At 42.0% G+C, this 24,866-nt stretch overlaps 1 protein-coding gene and 1 long non-coding RNA gene across 3 annotated transcripts in view; both read right to left on the bottom strand.

The window, feature by feature from the left end:
- smc5 (structural maintenance of chromosomes 5) overlaps nucleotides 1–4,704 on the bottom strand; it is a 38,715-nt gene extending 34,011 nt beyond the window's left edge. The window contains exons 1-5 of the mRNA XM_056299009.1: nucleotides 4,532–4,704; nucleotides 3,358–3,499; nucleotides 2,881–2,933; nucleotides 2,147–2,309; nucleotides 560–694 (exon numbers count right to left, since the gene is read on the bottom strand). Of these exons, the coding sequence (XP_056154984.1) occupies nucleotides 560–694; nucleotides 2,147–2,309; nucleotides 2,881–2,933; nucleotides 3,358–3,499; nucleotides 4,532–4,704 (666 nt within the window). The remainder of the gene's footprint in view (nucleotides 1–559; nucleotides 695–2,146; nucleotides 2,310–2,880; nucleotides 2,934–3,357; nucleotides 3,500–4,531) is intronic.
- Nucleotides 4,705–5,426: 722 nt separating this feature from the next.
- Nucleotides 5,427–19,900, bottom strand: LOC130107831 (uncharacterized). Of its 2 annotated transcripts, XR_008809836.1 has the most exons (7): nucleotides 19,763–19,900; nucleotides 9,407–9,576; nucleotides 9,122–9,312; nucleotides 8,727–8,820; nucleotides 8,507–8,608; nucleotides 7,702–7,828; nucleotides 5,427–5,581 (listed from the first exon to the last, which is right to left on the bottom strand). It is a non-coding gene; the product is annotated as an uncharacterized LOC130107831 (long non-coding RNA). The 2 variants fall into 2 exon arrangements; XR_008809835.1 differs by lacking the exon at nucleotides 5,427–5,581 and having other exon boundaries at nucleotides 6,063–7,828.
- Between the last annotated feature and the right edge of the window lie 4,966 nt (nucleotides 19,901–24,866).

Below are 24,866 nucleotides of genomic sequence, written 5' to 3'. Positions count from 1 at the left end.
ACTGCATCAACACAAAGCCAATGCTTAGACCTCTACACCACCGTGGACCCTGTGTAGCAGTCTATTTTGTTGCCGACCAACACGGGGGACCACCGGTTCGAATTCCCGTGTTACCTCCGGCTTGGTCGGGCATCCCTACAGACACAATTGGCCGTGTATGCGGGTGGGAAAGCCGGATGTGGATATGTGTCCTGGTCGCTGAAATAGCGCCTCCTCTGGGCAGTCGAGGTGCCTGTTCAGGGGGAAAGGGGGAACTGGGGGGAATAGCGTGATCTTCCCACGCGCTATGTCCCCTGGCGAAACTCCTCACTGTCAGGTAAAAAGAAGCAGCTGGCAACTCCACATGTATTGGAGAAGGCATGTGGTAGTCTGCAGCCCTCCCCGGATCGGCAGAGGGGGTGGAGCAGCGACTGGAACGGCTCGGAAGAGTGGGGTAATTGGCCGGGTACAATTTGGGGGAAAAAGGGGGAGGAAAAAAAAAGTCTGAAATAATATTTCCAGGTTGGTCTAGCCACCTGGACATATTAACACCACTGCCTCTGCTAAGCCGTATACCAACCTCCAATTCTCTTTCTTTCCTGCGGAAGTTCTTGAGCTCACAGTGGTACTCGTACATTTCTGGCGGTCCCACTGACTTCTCTGTGGCCTCCAGCAGGTCAGTCTTCGACATCTTGGCAAACTCACCCACTTTTTCCTGTGGGGTCAAATTGTGGTCACATCAACAGTCGAGGGGAGAAACAATTCAGCAAAGCATCTTGGCAGCTACACTGAAATTGCCACAGGAATATTTCTATTTAAAGGCAAACAAATAACAACAGTGACCAAAGATGTAGATTGGTTAACTTGTCAAAATTATGATACAAGTGTAATTTAGAGGTAAAACTGCTCTTTAAATTTAATTTTATGATTACGCAGTAGTGCTGTTTAATTATTTCTATCCGACTGTTTCTCTCAATTTCAGTTTCCACAATCAGCAAACAATATATCATGCAATCGACAAATTTATTTTAATTTCATTTAGAAACATCCAACTTTACATGATAAGGGGCTCCCAATTAAGTTAATCATTCACACAGGGTGCTGTGACCATTAACAGAGACAATGAATGCCCATTGTGCTGAACACAAGCTACGTTCAATAACACCACATCAACAGTCATCCCAAAATTCATTGTAAGCCAAATCTGCTCCAAATCTTTTTGTACATTCCGTTACACAAATTATCAATAGAGCTATCTGGTTCCTATCCAGCTGACTCCCAGAAAAACAGTAAAATAATAACAGCAATGAGAAGATAATGTACATAACTATCATGGGAACATTCAAACCACAGTGAGATTGAAAGCATCCGGTTGATTTTTCATCACAATACCTGGCAAAATAATTGGTTGAGCGATAGTTTAAGTGTTTTTATGCTCAGTCCATTCTCACAAAGCATCTTGTTTACACTGTTCGTACGCAAAGAGGATGCCAGAACACAGAAGAGCTCATGCGTCAGGCCAGGACTCCACAGTCTACACCTATCAGCAGGCCAGTGGCCACTCTTTCAAGGGTGAGTATGTGCACATCCTTGATAGGGAAAACGCTGCTTTGAACGGGGAGTCAAAGAGGCCATCTATGTGAAGAGGGAACGACTATCCCTGAGCCGAGGGGGGGAGGCTAAGAGTGCATCTATCACTATCTTACAATGCTGTGATTGCAACTATTCCCAAATCCTATGTAAATAGTGCATATGGCCATTAATGCTCACGGCAATTTGCAGATGAAACTGATCCTTGTTTTCAGTTGTTATGCCACAGTATTGTTTATAAGGGTGGGGATACATGCAGTCAGTTGAGACTGAAGAAGTCATTTAGATGAGTGATGAAACGTTTCTCCCAAAAAACATTGGTGTCCACATGAACTGATTCAACTTTCTGTGATTTCCTCAACTGCATTATTGAGCATGCATAAAGATATTCGTAAGGTCCTGTTGATTTTTGTCTTTCACCTTGTGTGTCAATCTTGTGTTCCATTAACTGCCTTGTAATATGTCAGCACCAAGTCAAATTCCCATTATCCTGGGAAAGTTAAAAATGATTCAGATTCTGAATGAGGCGGTTCTCATTAACCGTGATCGTGAAGTATTTTTCTGCAGCAGTACACACCTGAGGAAGGAACTGGCAGAGGTTGCTGACTTGGATGTGCAGGGCCTTGACCTCGTCCTCCACTGCCCTTTGGCTAGAGTGTCTTCCATTCAGCATCCACACTGACTGGTTGTTCTCCACGTGGATTTCTCTTTTAATTACTAATTTACCATCATTCTTGTACCTAGGAATATAAAAGGGAGGGGGAGGGTTTCATTCCAGAATTTTATATTATTCAGTCACCATTTATGTTAGACAAAATGTCAAAATCACTGCTGGCATGACAATATAACTTATGGGATTTATTTGGTGTGTGAATTACTTATAAGTAGGTCTGTCATCTTAAACATTTACTGGAAAATTGGGCTCATATCTAAGATGCAATTGGCTTTATCTTTTTTTTTTTATAGTACTGAGATGTTTACTGGGCAACATTTCACTTTCTGAATAGATCCTCAACATATTCCTCATATATTTTATACTTCCATTAAAATTCTGTTAACCTCTTTAGCTGTTGTATTTCATAAATTGTGTAAACACAACATCCATTGCATGATGTCCACAATAGCATATTGTGTTGCTGTAAAAGCTCCCTGAGGCAAATTTGTGATATTGGGTTATACGAATAAAATTGACTTGACTTGACTTACATTTGTGCCACTTTGAAATAATGCACCACCACGTGTCAATGAGTTTTACATTTACCGACAGTAAACTGAATGTGATTTTGGGACTGTGAGTGTGGCAATACTTACAGTTCAATCTCAATAAATCCTTTTTCACAACCACGCTTGACAAAAAGTCCAACCTATAGGAATTTAAAAACAAACAAGTCATTGTAAGGGAGCAGTCAGTCATCATCACAACCCCAAGCCTTTATTTACTAAGTTCAATATGTTCCAATGCATTTAGGTTGTTGACATTGGTAGAGGACTATGACAAATGTCTTTTACACACACAACCTAGAAATGTTATGGTAATCCATTTAGGGGGCAATTGTCATGAGTGTTCATATGAAGGAATGTGCTATTAGCTTGTCATTTTTCAACTTCATACAAAAGGTATCAGTTATTTACATTCTGTGTTTCATGTGATCAGTAACATCGTGTTGCAGAAAAAAAAAGCAACACAACTTAAGTTGAACTTCCATAACAAGTAAAGCAAAGTTTGACCGGGTCTCATCTCTGATTTAGAGACTACCTCGTCAAACTCCAGATGACCCTGACGTTTACCTTGTCCCCTCTACCCAACACAGTAGTCTTGCCAGCAAGACCCAGGCATATGGCACACACAATGCTGGACTTGCCAGTTCCATTGGCCCCCAAAATCACGTTCAGGTTGGGCCCAGGATACACCACAGCAGTACTGTAGGTCCTGTTGGAGCAAAGGGTACAGTACTGAACACACACACCCCCTCATACCATAATCAACGTATTGTAGTGACCAGGGAAGGCGGTCGCTGTACTGATGATGGCTATGCGCTGGGGAAGCGCAGGATTATGGGACTGTTACGTTCATATTCAGATTATTGTTTCATTAATGTTGTGTTCATGTTTTGACCCGGACTGGTCAAACATCCAAACGGATAGACGTTTGGATGGTGCTTATCCTACTCTCAGGGTCGCAGATATGCTGGAGCCTATTCCAGCAGTCACTGGGCGGCAGGCGGGGAGACACCCTGAACAGGCCACACACACACACACACACTTCCATTCCTAGCGACAATCTAGTATCGCCGATTCACCTGACTTGGATGTCTTTGGACTGTGGGAGGAAACCGGAGCACCCGGAGGAAATCCACGCAGAACAGGCAAACTCCACACAGATGACGACCCGGGATGATCCACCAAGGTTAGACTACCCCGGGGCTCGAACCCAGGACCTTCTTGCTGTGAGGCGACCGCGCTAACCACTGCGCCACCGTGCCGCCCACAACAAATGAAATCAAAACATTAATAAAACAATGACCTGAACATGAACGTAACAGTCTCATAATCACTTGCGCTTCCCCATCGCATAGCCGTCATCAGTCCAGCGCTACAGTATTTCAAAATTAGGGTCCAGCTGTCCCAGCTTGCCCTGCCAACTCTTTTTGACCGGAGAAAAGAGCTCACTCAACGTCAACGAGCTCGCCCCGGAGTGGTTGCGTAAAATTGTTTCCGCAGTTAGTTCCTCCCAAGGAGACCAATGACGGTTCACTCGATCATACCTTTCATTGGTCAGGATATATCGATAGCCTTTCGGTTAGCGATAACTAGTAAAGGCAGTCTATTTCACACGTCTAGCTAGCTGACATCCATACCGATACTGTGGTATGCAGCTCTCACTCAAGTAGTGCTAACGCCATACTGTGTGTTGTTGTGATCAGCAGCAAGTTTGTTGAGCTTCCGACTGCTGTTAACTTACAGGAAGTTTTCCATGCTGATGCGAACTATAGATCCCACAACAAAACGACCGGCCGATCCATCCACGACTGGTGAGTTACGTTGACTGCTGGAGCTCGTCCCCGCTGCGTTGTATGAATTTAGTGACTTTGTGGTAAGGCTTCTTTGTCGCTTTCGCGTCCTCAGTTCAGCCATGATGGATATCTTCTAGACTTACCGTCCCACTTTACCCTTCCCGCCTTTGCCGAGCATTTGGGGAGTGCTTATTGGGTGACACGTGTCACGTGCATAGACAAAGCTGCGCGCTTCTTCCGGTTTTGAAATGAAACAAGTAGCCTATCGCCAGAGATTTACAGGTGCGTGTCATTGCCCGATCGCCTAGTAGTTCTCTGCTACACAGGGCATGAAGCCATGTTAAAGGGTAATTCCGGTATTTTTAAACCCGGGCCCCATTTTCCCCATCATTTGAGATCTATGGCTAATAGGGACAATTTCTTTTTGTAATTGGTACAGTATTGAGCGAGAACGTTTCAGCCGGCAACCGCGAAACGGACTGCAATGTAATGCTCGTCATAGTACGTCCTCCAAAAGTGCTTGTTTTTATCACTGACAGTGTCAGATTGTTATCATAAGTGTATGATTCGCGGCAATTATTTAATTCCACCCTGACATTAAATGAGTGAAACGAAAAACTCTTACAGCAGAGGTCTTCACCGTTGATAGAGACACGGCGGAGGGACCCCCTATTACATATCGTATAAAATTGTGCTGCATATTAAACCGTGCCAACAATAATGTGTAGGGCGGCCAATGTACTTCGTAATGGTGTATACAATGCTAAGTCATTAAATAATAATAATTGACGGATTCATATATTTATAGAAATATTTTTTGTAATTATTTTTTATTTAGGAAAATCAAGAATGCACATTGACATGGGCAGCACGGTGGTGCAGTGGTTAGCGCGGTCGCCTCACAGCAAGAAGGTCCTGGGTTCGAGCCCCGGGTAGTCCAACCTTGGTGGGTCATCCTGGACCGTGCTCTGTGTGGAGTTTGCATGTTCTCCCTGTGTCTGCGTGGGTTTCCTCCCACAGTCCAAAGACATGTAGGTCAGGTGAATTGGCAGTACTAAATTATCCCTAGGTATGAATGTTTGTCTGTCTGTTTGTGTGTGTGTGTGAGCCCTGTGGTGGCCTGTCCAGGGTGTCTCCCCGTCTTCCGCCCAATGACTACAGGAATAAGCTCCTGTGAACAGGATAAGCGGTTCAGCTAATGGATGGATATTGAGTCAAGTAAATTCTTTATGAAACAGTGCAAGCCTGTTTCATGCCACAAGCAATCATTCGCTGTCAATAAAGCTACATGGGAAAGAACATACCATTTACTTTCTCGTCATGCACATTACATGCACCATTGTCATGCACGTGATGTGCATGATGAGGCAGTACATGGTATGTTCTTTCCTATATAGCTTTATTGACAGCTTATGATTGCTTGTGGCATGAAACAGGCTTGTACTGTCTCATAAAGAATTTACTTGACTCACTGGATTATTTTGCTCCTTATTTGTTGAGCACTTTCCCTACCGTTGAGTGTTTCTTTTAACAAAGTTTGATATATATATATATATATATATAACGTTTTTTTCCGAAACCGTCAATGGTGTTGTAAGTGCTCAACTAATAAGGAGTGGAATATATACACTCACTGGCCACTTTATTAGGTACACCTTGCTAGTACCGGGTTGGACCCCCTTTTGCCTTCAGAACTGCCTTAATCCTTCGTAGCATAGATTCAACAAGGTACTGGAAACATTCTTCAGAGAGTTTGGTCCATATTGACATGATAGCATCACGCAGTTGCTGCATATTTGTTGGCTGCACATCCATGATGCGAATCTCCCGGTCCACCACATCCCAAAGGTGCTCTATTGGATTGAGATCAGGTGACTGTGGAGGCCATTTGAGTACAATGAACTCATTGTCATGTTCAAGAAACCAGTCTGAGATGATTCGAGCTTTATGACATGGCGCGTTATCCTGCTGGAAGTAGCCATCAGAAGATGGGAACACTGTGGTCATAAAGGGATGGACATGGTCAGCAACAATACTCAGGTAGGCTGTGGCGTTGACACGATGCTCAATTGGTACTAAGGGGCCCAAAGTGTGCCAAGAAAATTTCCCCCACACCATTACACCACCACCACCAGCCTGAACCGTTGATACAAGGCAGGATGGATCCATGCTTTCATGTTGTTGATGCCAAATTCTGACCCTACCATCCGAATGTCGCAGCAGAAATCGAGACTCATCAGATCAGGCAACGTTTTTCCAATCTTCTATTGTCCAATTTTGGTGAGCCTGTGCGAATTGTAGCCTCAGTTTCCTGTTCTTAGCTGACAGGAGTGGCACCCGGTGTGGTCTTCTGCTGCTGTAGCCCACCTGCCTCAAGGTTCGACGTGTTGTGCGTTCAGAGATGCTCTTCTGCATACCTCGGTTGTAATGAGTGGTTATTTGAGTTACTGTTGCCTTTCTATCAGCTCGAACCAGTCTGGCCATTCTCCTCCGACCTCTGGCATCAACAAGGCATTTTCGCCCACAGAGCTGCCGCTCACCGGATATTTTCTCTTTTTCGGACCATTCTCTGTAAACCCTAGAGATGGTTGTGCATGAAAATCCCAGTAGATCAGCAGTTTCTGAAATACTCAGACCAGCCCGTCTGGCACCAACAACCATGCCACGTTCAAAGGCACTTAAATCACCTTTCTTCCCCATTCTGATGCTCGGTTTGAACTGCAGCAGATCGTCTTGACCATGTCTACATGCCTAAATGCATTGAGTTGCTGCCATGTGATTGGCTGATTAGAAATTTGCGTTAACGAGCAGTTGGACAGGTGTACCTAATAAAGTGGCCGGTGACTGTATATATCTCCATCCATCCATCCATTATCTGAACTGCTTATCCTGCTCGCAGGGATGCTGGAGCCAATTCCAGCAGTCACTAGGCGGCAGGCAGGGAGACACCTTGGACAGGCCATCAGGCCATCACAGGGCCCACACACACACACACACACACAGATAAAGTTTGATTTTTCTCCTCTGCATCACATTTAATAGAGACAATCGTTTCATTCAGACCATATTGAATTTCAAAAAGAGTTATTAAGGTGTCCACAATTGTGTACTACTGTACCTGAATTCCCTGGATGTATGCACTGGCAATCTCTCTGTAGTGATTTTTAGTGCAGAGTGGACACGCATGCTGGCTCTCCCACAGAAAGTGAAACGAACATCCATCACACGTCCCCTCAGAGCAATTGCTGTGGATGAAAACACCCCAGAGGCAAGAGAGAAACCATAATGCGAGTTGCAAACTTGAGTCTATACAACATGTGTAGTTCCAAAAAATGTCCTCGAAGGGTCACTTTATCCAAAATTCAGTTCCGTTCCATTCCATTATCTGAACGGCTTATCCTGCTCTCAGGGTCACGGGGATGCTGGAGCCTATCCCAGCAGTCATTGGGCGGCAGATGGGGAGACACCCTGGACAGGTCGCCAGTTAATCTTGATTATACAGTTTAAGGCATCCGAAGTTCATCTTTGCTATACAGTATATGGAAACTGGGTGCAACGTGTTAAGTGGTAAATAGATTGCGTTTATAGTATAGCACTTTTCTAGCTGCAACAGCCATTCAAAGTACTTTACAATCAATGAATGCCTCACATCCACCCATGCACACACACTCATACACTGACAACATTGCATGGTTGTCACCGGCAGTGTCAGCCCTGCAAGGTAAAAACCAGCTCATCGGGGGCAGTTAGGGGTTAAGTGTCTTGCTCAAGGACACCACGACATTTTTGCAAGGACAAACCGAGGATCGGACAGGCAACCCTCCAGTTATCAGACAACCTGCTTTGAAAAGTGAGTACAACGTTCATTGTTGTCTGGATGACTTGCTAGGTCAAAAATTCAGGTCGGTCATGATGTAGGCTACCTTTGCAGACTGATGTGGTCTTTGGCTGTCTCTGTCGGGTTGCAGCTTAGTTGGATGGTGGTTGATCTGCCCGGTTTACAAGCCTGGGTTGTCTCACTAGATCTGCAAACAAATAATGGAGTGTAAAGATGTAACTTCAAGTGGTAGTTTCTTTCAGTTTAAAACTGATTTTTGCCTTTTTATGTTTTTTTTCTTTATTAAACAGCTTGACTTTTGTAACCTGTAATAGAATATCACATCTGGTAGGCTGGATCCAGTGGGAAACGACTCTTCCAGGGAGGAGATGTGACTCAGGGTTGTATCAGTTGTTACACCTTCAGAAAAAAAAAGCAGACGTGTATTTGCTCTATGCCAGAATTACATACTGCAATAATGCACATTTCATACACACAAATCAAGTATGCAAAACCAATAAGATTAAAGTTGTAACTAAGTCACCACTCAATTATGATTCCATGTCCTGTCAGACTTTACTGCCCATGAAGGAAAACTACATGCAAAGTACTGACAGCAGTAACACTTGTCATAGCGATAACAGCGGCTGCACCTCTGCTAGTACTGGGAATGATAATATTCATTGGATACTATTCAAATTTATTGGTTCCACAAACTTACATTAGCCACTGTCATATCCCTCTCTTCGATTGTGATGAATGCACTGGCTTTCGGCCCATACCAATGAGCATGTCACCAATGACAGAAGGCTGCAAGGACACTACACTCTGGCCCCTGATGTCTGAGGGAACCACAGTCCACAGTGGACTGCTTTCTGTTACATTATCCATGCAGGCTGCCAGCTCTCTGCCCTAGGAGAGAAACACAGGACATTATGACCACACCTTTTGGCACAAATCAGATTTGAGTTTGACAAAAGATGAAGCCGACGACACAGTTCCTCACCTCTTTTTCACACAGACCAACACTGAAATGGTGGAGGTATCACAGGCCTTTGCTGGTGAAGCGGGGACTGCTCTGGAAACTGATGATGTTTGCTAAAGGGGAAAAGTCATAGTGCCGGAACTCTCCCCTACTGGTCCAGATTGCAGTCGCTGAGACATGCTTGAGTGGGCCTGGGAGATGAAAGGTTCACATAGAGCCAAAGAAGGTTGAATCAGTTCATCTGCATACGTTTACTGACAGATATGTTTCGTCACTCATCTAAGTGACCTCTCCAGTCTAAACTGAATGCAGGTATCCCCACCCTTACAAACAATATGACCGAAACCAATAACCAGTTTCATATGCAAATATGGGTGTGACTATTAACTAGTTTCAATGGCCATGTGTACTATTCACAGAGGATTTGGCAATGTTTGTAATCACAGCATTGTAAGATGGTGACAGGTGTACTCTTAGCCCCCCCCCCCCCCTCGGTTCAGGGACGGTCATTTCCTCTTAACATAGATGGCCTCATTGACTCCCCGTTCAAGCCAGTGTTCCTCCATATCAAGGATGTGCACATCCTCATCCTTGAAAGAGTGGCCACTGGCCTGTAGGTGGGTATAGACTACAGAGTCCTGGCCTGACGTGTTAACTCTTCTGTGTTGAGCCATTCTCTTGGCCAGCGTCTGTTTAGTTTCCCCAATGTACCCCTGACATGGTACCCCTAACTCTAACGGGAGCAGCCGAAAGTAGTAGTAGTAGTAGATTGTCAGAGACGATCTCAAAGTGCTTGACAGTGCAGTAAAACAATATAAACAGACAGCGAAAACACTACATGGTTAAATGAAAACCTTTTCTGAATAGAAGCATCTTAAACCCATAAGGATGAGAAGGGTCCTGCACTGTTCTGTTTTCAAAGCACTTTCTCTGCAAACTTTAAATGAAGACAATCTGAATCAGTTTTACCAGAATGGCGTTTTCACACACTGGCGACCAAGATGTAATCATATTTTTTTTTTAAATCCACCTCCCATAACTACAACTCTCATTATAGCTTTAAGTTCTCAGGTAAACAATAAGATGAAATATCGAGTGGAGTCAGTTGGGTTCTTACTGAACACATCACGTCTGCGATTGTTTCAAAGTCTTCATTCACCCCCCAATCAAGCCTTGGGCTTAGCATCGCCAATGGGGACTTCCAGCCACAGCACTCCAACTTCACAAGCTGCCATAACCAAACAATGTTTACTCTGGTAATTGTAAATCTGTCAACATTAGTGAGTTTAACATCTTTTAAGATTACAGCACTCACATTTAATCTCACCCACATTTTTTGAACTGAGCATCTAATGATTTGTCAGGCTTCCAATTGGCTATGAATTGTCAGATGCCTCCATTACTATTGTCATGTGTCGAGAAAACAACCAGTGAACTTTAGGAGCCACCAAGACTGAATAGCCTTCAGTAAACATCCAAATTTATCTCAATATGTTGATTTGGCTGTCAATACGTGTCAGGGAAGTTACATTAAGTTGGCAATGTTTGTCACAACGTTTTATTTCGAGAAAAACAAATTAGTTGTTGTGGTGGTCAATCATCAGAGAACCAGTCAACGAGAGCTTCTGGTTTAAAGACTTTATTGTAAGCACAAAAAAAGCCTGAGTTGTCCTACAGTGCAACTGCCCAACTGAGGCTCAGACATCCACATTTAAAAACATTTACCAGTACACGCCTCCCTTGTGCAACCGATATCCACCCACCAATGTTTTTGCCAATATCTTTTTTATCACATGTTCACAACCCTCACTATGTTTGCACTTTTGTGTCCATGTTTGATCTGTTATCAGATATTTTGACTTTAAAGGTCACTATCACATTTTAGTGTCCTTATGGACTTTCGGTACTTTCCAAATTATTCTTACCCCCTTTAGGTTGGGTGATTTCCTGTTGCACAAACATGTGTGTGAGCTTCAATTCCATGATACCACGATAAACATAAACCAGGTTTTTTTCCAATATATAATATACTAGAAGAACCCCGCTACAATGTAGCGGTTTGGTTATCCACCCGTCTAAATCTCCCTCCTCTTCATCCTGCCAGCTAACCGCCTTCCCCCTGCCCCTAAACCCCCCCCCCACTCCAACTCCCTCCCCTCAAATGCTCAGAATCATCCGAAATGCCGAGAAAAGTGGTTTACCCCCCCACTCCAACTCCCTCCCCCCAAATGCTCAGAATCAGCTGAAATGCTGAGAAAGGTGGTTTTTAGCCATTTTTAGAAAATGCATATTTTGCATCATTATGCATAATTATTATAATTATTTTAATTTTCTGCTATTTTTCTGGTCCTCTCTGGAACAATACCTACCACCTCCAAAAAAAAAAAAGAGGATCATAAGTGCATTTTTGCAAAAATGCATATATTTTGCATAATGCCAAAACATTTCTAAGTCCCAGAAAATTTTTTTTATATAGGTGAAAAAATCAAAGATGCTCAGAATCATCTGAAATGCCGAGAAAGGTGGTTTTTAGCCATTTTTAGAAAATTGCATATTTTGCATATTTATGCATAATTATGCATCATTTTAAATTTCTAGGATTTTTCCCGTACTCTCTGGAACAATACCTACCACCTCCAAAAAGAATTAGGATCATAAATGCTTTAGTTTTCGGTCCCGCTATCTACACTAACTAACACACACACAGACTTAACACCACACAAACACACATTACGAAAATATATGAGTAGAGAGAAGAACCCCGCTACAATGTAGCGGTTTGGTTATCCACCCGTCTAAATCTCCCTCCTCTTCATCCTGCCAGCTAACCGCCTTCCCCCTGCCCCTAAACCCCCCCCCCCACTCCAACTCCCTCCCCCCCAAATGCTCAGAATCATCTGAAATGCTGAGAAAAGTGGTTTTTAGCCATTTTTAGAAAATACATATTTTGCATAATTATGCATAATTATTTTAATTTTCTGCTATTTTTCTGGTCCTCGCTGGAACAATACCTACCACCTCCAAAAAAAATGAGGATCATAAGTGCATTTTTGCAAAAATGCATATTTTGCATAATGCCAAAACATTTAAGTCCCAGAAATTTTTTTTATATAGGTGAAAAAAATCAAAGATGCTCAGAATCATCTGAAATGCCAAGAAAAGTGGTTTTTAGCCATTTTTAGAAAAATGCATATTTTGCATAATTATGCATAATTTTAATTAATGTTCTGCTATTTTTTATAGCTGCCCCTGATCATCCCCAATAACCTCCAAAAAGAATCAAGGCCCCAAGTGCTTTAGTTTGGCCGTTTATAGACTCTCACACAGACACACACCACACACCAGACACACATTGTGAAATTACAGGAGTAGATTTTTACTAGTGAATTAATCTTTCACCCACAATCAGATACCACAGTGATCAAACATAAGAAAGAGAGCAGGTGCTTCCTTTCTCAAACAAGATGAGGTCAATCCTCCCTTTTGCCCCAACCTTCTAATGGTCATGTCAACACCAGAGGTTGTCCTGACATCCTACACCACCACTTTTCTCCCTGCTGTTTTTGGCAAATCATCTACACCTGAATTTAATCCCTCTTACATTTATTTTATCTGCCCAAATTTTAACAATTATGCAAATATATAAATGAATACACCATACAATACAATGTCCAATACTTCTAATTATACAGCCAATAATCTGTTTTCTTGAATAAAAAAAATTATTCACCTGGAGGTATTATCCAACCTTTCCATTTGGATGAATCAGGTACTGTCCGTCACCCAAGCATTTGATGTTCAGTGACAGGACGCGCTGGAAGTCGCGCCCATAATTCACGCAAAGTATCATGGGGGCTAGGAATAAGGATACCAGAGAGAGACTGTCTAGGAGAACCATGGGTGGGGTTTGTTCCTCACAAGGGTCTTATGAAACTTCATGGACCTACAATTCCCCATAGGCAGCAGTGGCACTTGTAGCTATAATAATAAATAATAATAATAACAATGATGTCAGTAACACACATATGTCATATTTTCTATAAAATGTATGCACGTGAGATAACTGTTAACTAAATATCAAAACTTTATTTTAGCTTAGCGGCAACATGACTTCCTGCCTCGTATATCCTAACCTTGTTCCGATTGGTCCATATCACATAAGACTTCCTATTGGTCAAAACACATATCCATCAATATATTACGTACTAATGTACAATAATACCACAATATTCACAGCAACAGCTTAAGTGTTTTGAAAAATACAAAAAAGGTGCAACATAACTTTGAAAAATTAAAGTGTGATTACAACAAGGACAGGAATAATTATGACAGAATATAGGTAATTCAATAAATGGGTCATTATATGGAAACGTCAATTTTACCCAGAAATCAATAGCGAAACATACCGTAGTTATAAAAATGCATAGCATTGAATATTACGAAGCACACACACACACACACACACACACACACACACACACACACTATTTACATTATCATCTGTCACATCTGGCTTTGCTTCCCAGGCTATTCACAGCAATATCATCTCACATATGTACCCTTTTCATTAACTCCTCCACCTACCACTTCTTCTTCGCATTCACACACACAGAAACAGAGAGACATGCACACACATACAGAGAGAGAGCGAGCAAGAGAGAGAGACAGAAACAAGCTAGGGTGAAATGAGTGAGAACTTTTTACAAGAAAATATATGTTTTACAGACAGCTATTATGTAACTACATATTTTTCAAGAAATTATTTATGTTTTACAGACAGCTACAACAAGGGAAGAGACAACGTAGGAGAGATGCACAAAGGGATATAGAGAAACTGAAAGATGAGATCATCAGTTGGAAACGAAGATGAAAAGGTGAAGAAACGTAATATACAACTGCAGCGTGCAAATCTGGGCAGCCCATAAGTTAAAACACAAAAAAATTCTTCAAGGTCAGCGAGTCAATACCCAAGTCAGAAAAGCGCTGAAATGTCACTTCGCTGTTTTGGGGGGCACTGAAACGCAAATACAAAAATTTTAAAGACACAATGTCAAAACAAAGTCTTGCACAGTTGGTATCACAGAAGCTGATAAAAAAATATAAATGCAAAACATACTGCAAGAAGCTCATTGGGTGTGGTTCTCCATCAGAAAATAAAAGCAAGTCCAAGAAAATGGCATACAGAAGAAGACTGTCAAATCCGTCAGAGAATTTTTTCTCAGGGATGATGTCAGCAGACTGACTACAGGGAAGAGGAACACACTGACTCTCAGGAAGGTTAAGAGACAGAGGAGGCTACTGTCTGATTCTTTGCTAAACCTTCACAAAAAACATGCATCAGAGCACCAACACATTTCTTATGCTTTCCTCTGCCGTCAGAGACCATTTTGGGTGGTTCCACCAAATGAGAGGGACAGACAGACGTGCCAATGTAAGACCCATGAAAACTTGCAGTTCATGGCTCACAAAATATGCAGGCTTGGCATTTCAAACTCGAGAAACTTAAGAGGAAATGTCTAACAGCACTGTCTGCAGCACTTCCAAGACTGCTTATGGTGCTTATGCTGATTGTTTGGACTGCAAATTGTCTGCCTATCCCTTAAAAAGGTCTTCAAATAGGGCGGTGACTTTAACCCAATGGTGCCAGGAGAATGAGGGGCATCTCAGTGTAAGGTGGAGAGACAAGAGTAAGTACAATCACCATCAAAAAAGATACCCCCCAATACAGGAGGATGAGCTTGTGGCACAATTCCAGGACAGGCTCTTTAACTTCAGGAGACACCTTTTTAATATTCACAGGCAATACAATGCGTACAGGAATCTCAGAGAGAGCCTCGCTGCCAAAGACTTCCTGATTCACATCAATTTCAGCGAGAACTATGCCTGTAAATACGCCAATTCGGTCTACTTTGGAGGGTCACATCAGCAGGTGATCCTCCACACCGGAGTGCTTTATCTGGCAAACCAGGCCGCCATGCCCTTCTGCACCATCTCCCCCAGTAGAAGGCATGACCCACCAGCTATATGGGCCCTATTCTTCAATTCCTGGCAAAGGACCACACTGATGTCCAAAACCTTCACTTTTTAGTGATGGACCTGCCACCCAATACAAAAACTGCTCAAACTTTTACATCATATCCACTGAGCCACACCAGAGGGGTTTCTCGACAGTGACATGGAACTTCTTTGAGACAAGCCATGGAAAGGGTGCATCAGATGGAGTGGGGGCTGCACTGAAGAGAACAGCTGACACATTAGTTCATCAAGGGAAAGATATCCCTGATGCACAGTGCTTTTTCCAGCTGCTGAAGGATACAAGCAAGGTGAAACTCTATTATGTGGGTGAGGAGGAAGTTGAGAAGAAGGATGAAGGTTTAAGGCAGGTGCCCTTGTTCACCATTAAAGGCACCATGAGAATGCATGAGGTCCTCAGCGTTTCTCCCGGCATTCTCAAAGAGAGGGATGTCAGCTGTTTCTGCCCGGCTGCTGAGGGAGTGTTTGATTGTCCATTCCACAGTCTAGAGGGGGTTACTCTGGTAGCTATGGATGCAGTCGATCAACCAGGGAAAGATTTCAGACCCAATGTCACCGAACAGCATCACAGTGGGCAGTGGTTTGTTTTGCAATATGATGATGAACCCTACCCTGGCATCATCCTGCAGGTTAAAGAAAACAATGTGAAAGTCAAATGCATGCACAGCAATGGAGTGAATAAGTTCTTCTGGCCGAGCCCCAGAGATGATGTTAACTGGTACGGTGATGACAAGATCATGTGCTTGATTCCAGAGCCCCTAGCACCGAATAAGCGCTCAGTTCAGATTGATCAGCCGTTCTGGGAGTTCATTATGGGGCAGCTGCACAATTAAATTAAGGCACCATGAAATGTAAAATAGGGACAGTTCCAAGTTTACCCCTCTTAGTCATAACCTAGTAACATAGCATGACATAGAATAGTAGCAGACAATTGCAGTTTAGACAATGAACTTTGTTGGACATTTTGGTCGTTATTTAATGGAGTTAAAATGTGTTTTGAAACTGTTGTTTATGATCTTTCACTAAGTGTTAATGACAGTCTTTGATTTTATGCCAAATGTAACAATTTAGTGTCGTCTAGTTAATTAGAGTTGATGAATGAGATGCTTTGGTCTTATGTATGTCACTGGTGTTTCATTGTGTCACTGTGTTTTTTTTCTGTCACATTAAATAAAATGTGTCACGTTTGACAATAACTTTACATCCATTGAATTTTGCTACACTCAAGAGTTAAGATGTAAAGGGTTGCATCACTACTTTTCCAAATATTTTTTATTGTTATAGCAAATACATGGTTGCGTAAATGAACTAAAATCCTTCAGTCACAATTTTAACACACGTGATTAAAATAAATAAAATATAATCTCCTGATTTGTTGCATTATCATTATTCCTCTGTGATTCTGTCTACATGTGGTAAAGTGATTTGAGAAATAATATTTCATAAAAGCCTCAAATATTGCCAAAGGAGTAAGGTAATATCAGTGACAAAAAGACAGTCAAGTCAATTTCATTTGTATAGCCCAATATCACAAATTACAAATTTGCCTCAAGGGGCTTTACAGTACATGTGGTCTTTAAAAAAAATGCACAAGGGTCCGCGGTGGTGTAGCGGTCTAAGCATCGGCTCTGTGTCGATGCAGTTGCCCACTGGGGACTGGGGTTCGCGCCCCGGTCTCGTCAGATCCGACTATGGCCGGACTCGACGAAGCAGCGATCATTGGCAACGCTGTCTTCGGGAGGGGGGCGGAGTCGGCTTGTGTTCGTCACGTGAATGCGTCTCTGTGTGTGTCGGAAGAAACAGTGGTTCGGCTTGGAGTCGCCTTGTCACGAAAGTGGGGAGGCGGTCTCCTTCGAGACTGCCGGCCGGAGAGATGCAGTTGGCGAACGCATACAGTGCGAGGGTGGGTGTTTGAATTAAAATAGGGATCGATTGGCCACTAAATTGGGAGAAAAAAGGGAAAAATCAGAAATAAATTTATATATAAAAAAAAAAAATGCACAAAAAAGATCTAAAAAAAACCCCCAAAACATTAAGCTTTCATTTGTGTTTTCGTTAAGTCGGTAAGTTATATAATAATGTGGTCTAAGTTTAAATGTTAGAAAAAGAAACACATCTTAAGCCATCTTGCCATTCCAAAAGTGGATGTTTCTGTAGAATGACCCACATATTAGCATCTAAATGATGTCATTTACTTAACAGGCGGAAAATGAAAAACTGCGAGAAGCAGGATGTCCCACAAAATGATCTGGAGAAAGACAGAGTGTGGGTCAATCCCCAGAGGTGCTCAATTCACAATATTAGGGGAAGCATCGGTAATGTCCACTTAGGGGTCCCCACAGCGGACAAATTGCTTAAACCGCTCAGCCTCACTGCTCCCACAATACTTACCAGTTCCCCATCCTATAGAATATACTTAATTAAGCTCCAGTCTAGACCTAGTGGAATTAGACTGTGACATTAAATCAATTACTAAACCCAAGCCTGAGAGAACATGACCATTCCCAATACCAATTTAAACTGATTGTAATAATTCCCCTTACTTCATCCCTCCAGAGTCTCATCACAGTGCCTCTACTAACTGGGGCTATTCCAGGAAGCATAATGGCAGTTTCTACTCACCCTTAAGCTTCCAGTTACCCCACTGTCCCCTATGGTTGCCAACAACTAAAACCTCATGTAATAAAAGCAAATCTTTAACAGTGTATGTGTACTGCTTGTTACTTTGGACAATATACAAATGGGGGAAGGATGTTTCCATGCGCAAGAAAGGCATCAGCCCCATATCAAAATAAAATTTTCAGCATAAACATTTTTGTAGGGCTTCTTTCTATATATATAAAGCAAGAGTGTATGTTTGTATGTTCGTTTAAAACTCCAGAAATAATCACTGTAGAACAAACAGAAAGGTATCTTTAGAATCAGCACTTTCCAAGGATTGCACAGTTGGAAAAATGTTTCAAAAACCAAGTAAAAATTTTGATTTATTTGCGAAATTGAGTTTATTTTGCCTGCTCTGGTTGTTCTTCTTCTGTCCCCTTACAGCAGTCCCTCTCCGCCATCCAGCGTCTCACAGTGCCACCGAGTGGCGATGTAGTGTAGTGTCCACAAACAAACCCCCCATTACTCATGGAAATATTACTATGTAATTATGACGGAACTTAGCCTAAGCGGCTTTAAACATTTTCCATCTGGAGAAGCAAGCAAAAAAAAAAAAAAAAAAAACTGATCTCCACATGGACCACATCTACTACTACTACTTTCGGCTGCTCCCGTTAGGGGTCGCCACATACCACTTCAAAACAACTTCAAAACCCACATACAACTTAAAAAAAAAAAGACATTGAAATACAGGAGCACAATTTGGTGGGTTTGTAAAATGACAGGTTAGGTTTATTAGACTGTGAAATTGTAATTGGTGATGGGGGACATTAGATTGTTGATGTTTAGTAAACATTGTTTACCATAAACCAACACAGACTTCTAAAACGATTGGAGTAAATGTTTCTGCTCCATGTTTCTCACACGGTCAGTTGTATGTAGCTGCCTCCACAACCGATAGTGCAGAAAAGCTTTCCATCCAGCGCCAAATAGTAACACACGCAACGTGGCTTATTTACCCTGAGGCGCTTGAGCACTGAGCAATTATACACACATTGGCAAAGAAGCTTGATGAGTGGGTTGAAAATTATGACATTTGATAATTTTTGTTAATAACATTCGTTTATCACGTGTATCATATCATAAATTAGCCTATATTTCATCACCGATTACATCGTAAGGACCAGATCGTGTGGGTTGTTTTGGTGAGAACATTTTCCCCGGGCAACCCCGGGTACCTCTGCTAGTATACATCAATAAACGTGATACTGTAGCGCTTGTGCAGAGAGGACTCTTTTATTCTACACACACACACACAAAACAGACTTCAACTGATGTGATGTCTATTTTCTTGAACATAGCTAAAGAATTGGGCGCGTAAGTTTTTACTGACTACAGTCTATTGAAAATGCATTCTAAGAAAAAAAACAAGTCATACAATACAAACAATACAAAGTCATTTTAGGTTTTCAGACAAGCATCGCCGCGACCCTGACGGCAGGATAAGCGGTTTGGATAATGGATGGATGGATATATTCAGCAGGGTTTAGATGTAGATGACGGTCTACTGACACTGAAATAGAGCTCTTTTTTTCCTTCAATAAAACCGAGAGGGGGCTAACATTACTTTCCTTATGTTAATGTTACCAAACAAAGCATGTGTTACCATAACGGTGTTAACACTGTACACTGTAGAAAATACTAAATTAGCTAATAGTAACAACAGGAAAAGACACCTCTTACCTGTTCGTGTTTTTTCAGATTTGACGGAGAATACTTGAACGCCATTAGTTCGTGGTTTTTAGGTTGACGCAGGACACAACGCATTCGCCAAGAATCATTCTTGGAGCCGACAACTTCAGGCCACGGATGGAGAACGCTGTGCTGCTCTGATTCTGCTCCGTCGTCGGTAGTGTTGGCTGGTTGATGTTCTTCCTCCATGTCGCTCGCTACCTGGCTATCGGACGTCATTCCCTGGGACTCTTCTCTGCCGTACGATCTCCCGGTTAGCCTTTCGTACTTTTACGTCTGTCTGGTATCGCGAGATTTTCCGAGATCATCTCCGCTAAGCATTTAGAGACTGATTTATGAGTCCATCGATAATTCCCCTCAAATGCTTTAAAACTAAAGCCTGTTTTGAAATTTTAAGGAGTAGAAAGTACAGAAATTTGTGTTAAAATGTAGGGAGTAAAAGTACAAAGTTGTCAGAAAAAATAAATACTCAAGTAAAGTACAGATAACGGAAAAATCTACTTAAGTACAGTTACTTCCCAACTCCGATCCCCAGTTAACTCAACAGTAATGTTATGGATCATTTATGGGAACAGAGTGACACATGTACGCACCCTATTAAACCTAAATGCAAAGTTATGGAGACATTTACTGTATGTCTTGCAATGTTAATTTCAGAAGTTTATTCAAGCACACAATTTTACAAAGCGCATAGGATAGGAAGGTTCTGTTATTTTAATATGAGGCTTTTTGTGATGTTGATTCTACCTTTAATGCAGAATTTGAAATTACATTGTATTATTGATATATGGATGTGTTGGGTTTTTTTTCTTTTAGACAGCGAATTCACCCCAACAAGCTAAAGCTGTATACAGACTGCATAGAAAACAGCAGGAAATGAAAACCCCTCCTGGCCCCGACTGATGAACCTCACCTTAAGAATGCAAAAATAAGTGCCTTTTCCATGACTGTGCCATGGAGGAGGCGGGCAACCTTTGACACGGCCTTGCTTAACTTTATATGTGAAAGTAGCCAGCCGTTGTCTGTGGTCGAATCACGGTCATTCAAGAGCACAGCCGCACGGCACGTTAATGTCAAGAAAAACAGTGGTCCGGAAAATACAAGAAGCCAAAGCCAAACAGAGCTTGATTATAAAGAAGTTGCATTCTGTGAGCCATGTCACTACAACCCGATTGCTGGACTGCCAGACAATGAAGTTACTTGGGAGTCACATGTCACTGGATAGACCAGAACTCTTTAGCAAGTTGTTCTGCCGTGCTGGCTTGCAGACGCATGTAAGGTTCCCACACGTTTGATGTCCTTGGTGCAGCATTAGAGGAAATACACTCAGAGTATCAAATCAGGGACAAGGTAACCAGGACAACAACTGACAGTGGCTCAAACTTCCTAAAGGCGTTTTGAGTTTATGGCAAAAGCGAGGAAGAAGCCACTGATGAACAGGATGAGAATGTTCCAGAAGATTATGGTCTTTCAGAAGAGGTGGCGTATCAAGATGTCTTTGCTATTTTAAACGATGACACTGGCCTTGAGTATCAACTCCCAAGGCATCATAAGTGTGCATGCCATCTCCTAAATCTTGTTGCATCCACGGATGCCAGTGCTGCAGAAGTTGGGTGTGAGACATACAAGAGGCTCTCTTGGTCTGCTTTTGCAAAATGTCAAGCACTTTGGAACAAAACCAGCAGGTCCGCCATAGCATTCGAGACTATACAGTGTTAGTGCAGACTACAGTTCCTCCGACCGAATGACACATGTTGGAGCTCCCTTTACTTCACTGTGGATAGAGTTGTCCAGATCCATAAGGAGAAAGGAGAGAGTGCCATCCAGAATTTATGCACAACATTAAACATCAAGATGTAAGTTGTTGGGGGTGGGATCATGGTAGATAATTTTTGATGCTATGAAAAATTATACTTGCTATCATTAATATGTAGTCTAAAATATGTTTGAATTATGGTTGTTGCAGCACAACCTAATACAATTAGCATCTCTACTGCACCGCTAATGGTAGCCTGTATTAAGCGCTATTTAACTTAAGGGCGATATCCTTTCTAGACTGGGCCTGTAGATGGTGGTTAAATAAACAAAAAAATACATGAATTTACATACTGTGCTTTTAAAAGAGTAATCAAGCAAAAAACTCAAGTCTGTCCCTGTCTGCTACAAAAATTATTTGACATATTTGTATGACAATTACAATTTATTTTACTAATATCACTGGTATTCCTATTAACTGTTCTGAAGGTTAAATGCAGCTGAAATTGGCTTTTTGGTGGAATATGCTGCAGTCATAAGGCCAGTTACTAAGGCCCGGAATATCCTTCAAGGGGAATCATCTGTCCACACGGGCTTCCTGCTGCCGACTCTCTACCAGCTGCAGGACAAGTTGAGGAGGCTGCAGCCAACCTGCAAAGTGTGTGGACCACTCCTTGCAGCCCTACAACATGGCATCCAGAAGCATTTTGGGGATGTCATGAAGGACCCAGAGCTTATTGCTGCCGCCATTCTCCTGCCAAAGTTCAGGACATGCTGGGCAACAGAGCAGAGCATCTTAAAAGCCGGTAACGTATCTTCATTCATTCAAGAGGGGATCATTTCGATCTCTTAGACTACTAATCTATAGGTTAGACTTCATGGCTTGTATTGTCAGCAGTGAGTTACAGAAGGATATCAACACTAACACTATTTAAAATATTTATTTTTCCACGGGGCTTGACTACATCAAAAGTCACCTCCATCAGCATGGATAACGATGCTCCCTGAAACGACAGCCCATTTGATGAGGATGACTTCTTCGCATCCATGAACACAAGAAACCCAGAGGTTGGAGAGCTTGAGAGGTACCTTGCATGTCCAGTCACAGGAGGTATGGATGTTTAACATTCCTTTCCTCAACTGAAGAAGTTGTCACTCAAAATAAACACAAGTCTCCCAGCATCTGCAGCATGCGAGAGACTTTTTAGTCATGTGGGTGTTCTCTTCACTGTCAAAAGTTTTTTTTGTTGTGTTCTGTAAGGTGTCCTTGCGTGCTCTGAAAGGTGTCCACAAATAAAATGTGTTCTTATTATTATTAAAAGATCAAGACTTGAGTCCAAGAATCTGGAGAGCCAACTACTTTTGAAGCTCAACAGTCACCTTACCGAGGGACTGTTCACGACAGGATGAACATTAACCTTCTCACACACTCACAAAGACACACTCAATGTTGTGTAGACACACACAGACAAGATATTGACAAATGGACAAATATGCACAAAAACACACAGACTGACCAAGCCTCTCCTGCTGTTCGAGGGTTCAGTGAGTTTTATGTGTTAAGAGATTAAACAGTGTTGTTACTATGATATTGGTTTCAAAAGATGGATGTTTTGAAAACAAGTGAAAACGTGGAGAAAAGTGCCTATTACTGATAAGCTGGTGAATGATTTCTTGTGGCATGTGGCGTTAGTTTTCACTATTTGATTCTGTCATGTCCGCTGGCCGGAAATCTAAAATCCCTGCAAATACATTTATTGAGCACAAAACAGATTTTTACTTGCAAAATATATGTTTCTGTGCTCAAAAATTCCCATTGCTTATTAAAAATATCACATTGCTCGCTCAGGAAAGAGGCACAACTATAACGCCATAGTGGCAAAAGTGCATTGATATATGTTATGTGTTATATGGTAAAGATATAATTTTTACTCAGTGGAACATGTTTTATTTTTTTGAATGACTTTATCCAAGCCTCTCCTTGGGTGAGTGATATAGTTTACATGTGTATTTTCATTTATCTATTTCTGTATAAGGCACTTAAACAACAACATACTGTATGTGCCCTTCACATTTGTTATTACCGGTTGAGGTCGTGTTGTGATACATTCATGTAACGTTATTGGTTTCATAACATGGATCTTGTAGGAAAATATGTGAAAAAAAGAGTTTAAGTTTTTACACTTTGTACACTGAATGCATGTGTATACACACACACACACACACACACACACACACATACGATGCAGATTGCATCCAAGCCTCTTCTTTGAGGATTAGTGACACCATTTTTTGTCCTTGTTGTTGAAGACATTAAACAGTGCAGGGCCTTTTCCTATCGGGCCCCATTCTTGTGGTATAACCTGCCTGCTGCCATCAGACAATCAAGAGTCTGTTGAGTCCTTTAAACTTTTTGCCTTAAGCTACAATTAGTTGCCTTTACATTGAGTACTTCACGACCTGTACTGCATGGCGGGCTGGTTTCTGTCTCAGTGAATTTACCAACCACTGTTCTGCTGACAAGATTATAGAGTATAGATTATTGACTGTTGCAAACTGTTCTCCTCTCACATGTCTTCTCCTTTGCTTCTTCTGTGTATGTGAATGATGTCATGTAAGCCTCCCGTGTGCACGTGTAGTCTGTCCTCCTCCCAGGTCTCCACCTGGACACTGCTTGGCATCCCCTTCATCACATTTCTTTTTACATATCTTATAAATCCATGTAATTTTGTCAACCTCTTTCAATGTTACATCCTTCTCTCACTTCGATGTGTGATTAATGTCTTTTCTTGTCTCCTCTCCCATGTATGTGAATGGTGTGATGCGAGTCTCCCCTGTGTGCATGTGTAGTCTGTCCTCCTGTCAGGTCTACATGGTGATGATGGTGGTCATGTGGCTCAGGTCCTATAGGCTTTTCCGGGGGCATCTGCACACTGCTTGGCATCCTCCTCATCATATTCTTCATATATCTTGTAATTTCATTATAATTCTGTTATCCTCTTTCAATGTTGTATTCTGTAAATTGTGTATGTGCAACATCTATTGCACGTTGTATTGGGAGAGAGCTCCCTCCTCTGTTGCTCTCCCTGAGGTTTTTTCTCCCTGTTAAAGGTTTTTCTTTTCTTCAGGGAGTTGTTCCTTATCTGATGCGAGGGTCTAAGTGGACACGATGTTGTACTGCTGTAAAGCGTACAGAGACACGTTTGTCGTTTGTGATAATGGGCCGTACAAATAAAGTTGACTTAATAGTTTTTCACATGTGTGAAAATGTAAAGAACAGTTCATCTCTTATATCGATGATGATGCGTTTTAAAGAATACCGAAAGCAAACCATGTTATA

Source organism: Lampris incognitus, chromosome 2, assembly GCF_029633865.1.
Source record: "Lampris incognitus isolate fLamInc1 chromosome 2, fLamInc1.hap2, whole genome shotgun sequence".
Lineage (NCBI taxonomy): Eukaryota > Metazoa > Chordata > Actinopteri > Lampriformes > Lampridae > Lampris > Lampris incognitus.
This window is presented reverse-complemented; position numbering and strand designations above follow the sequence as displayed.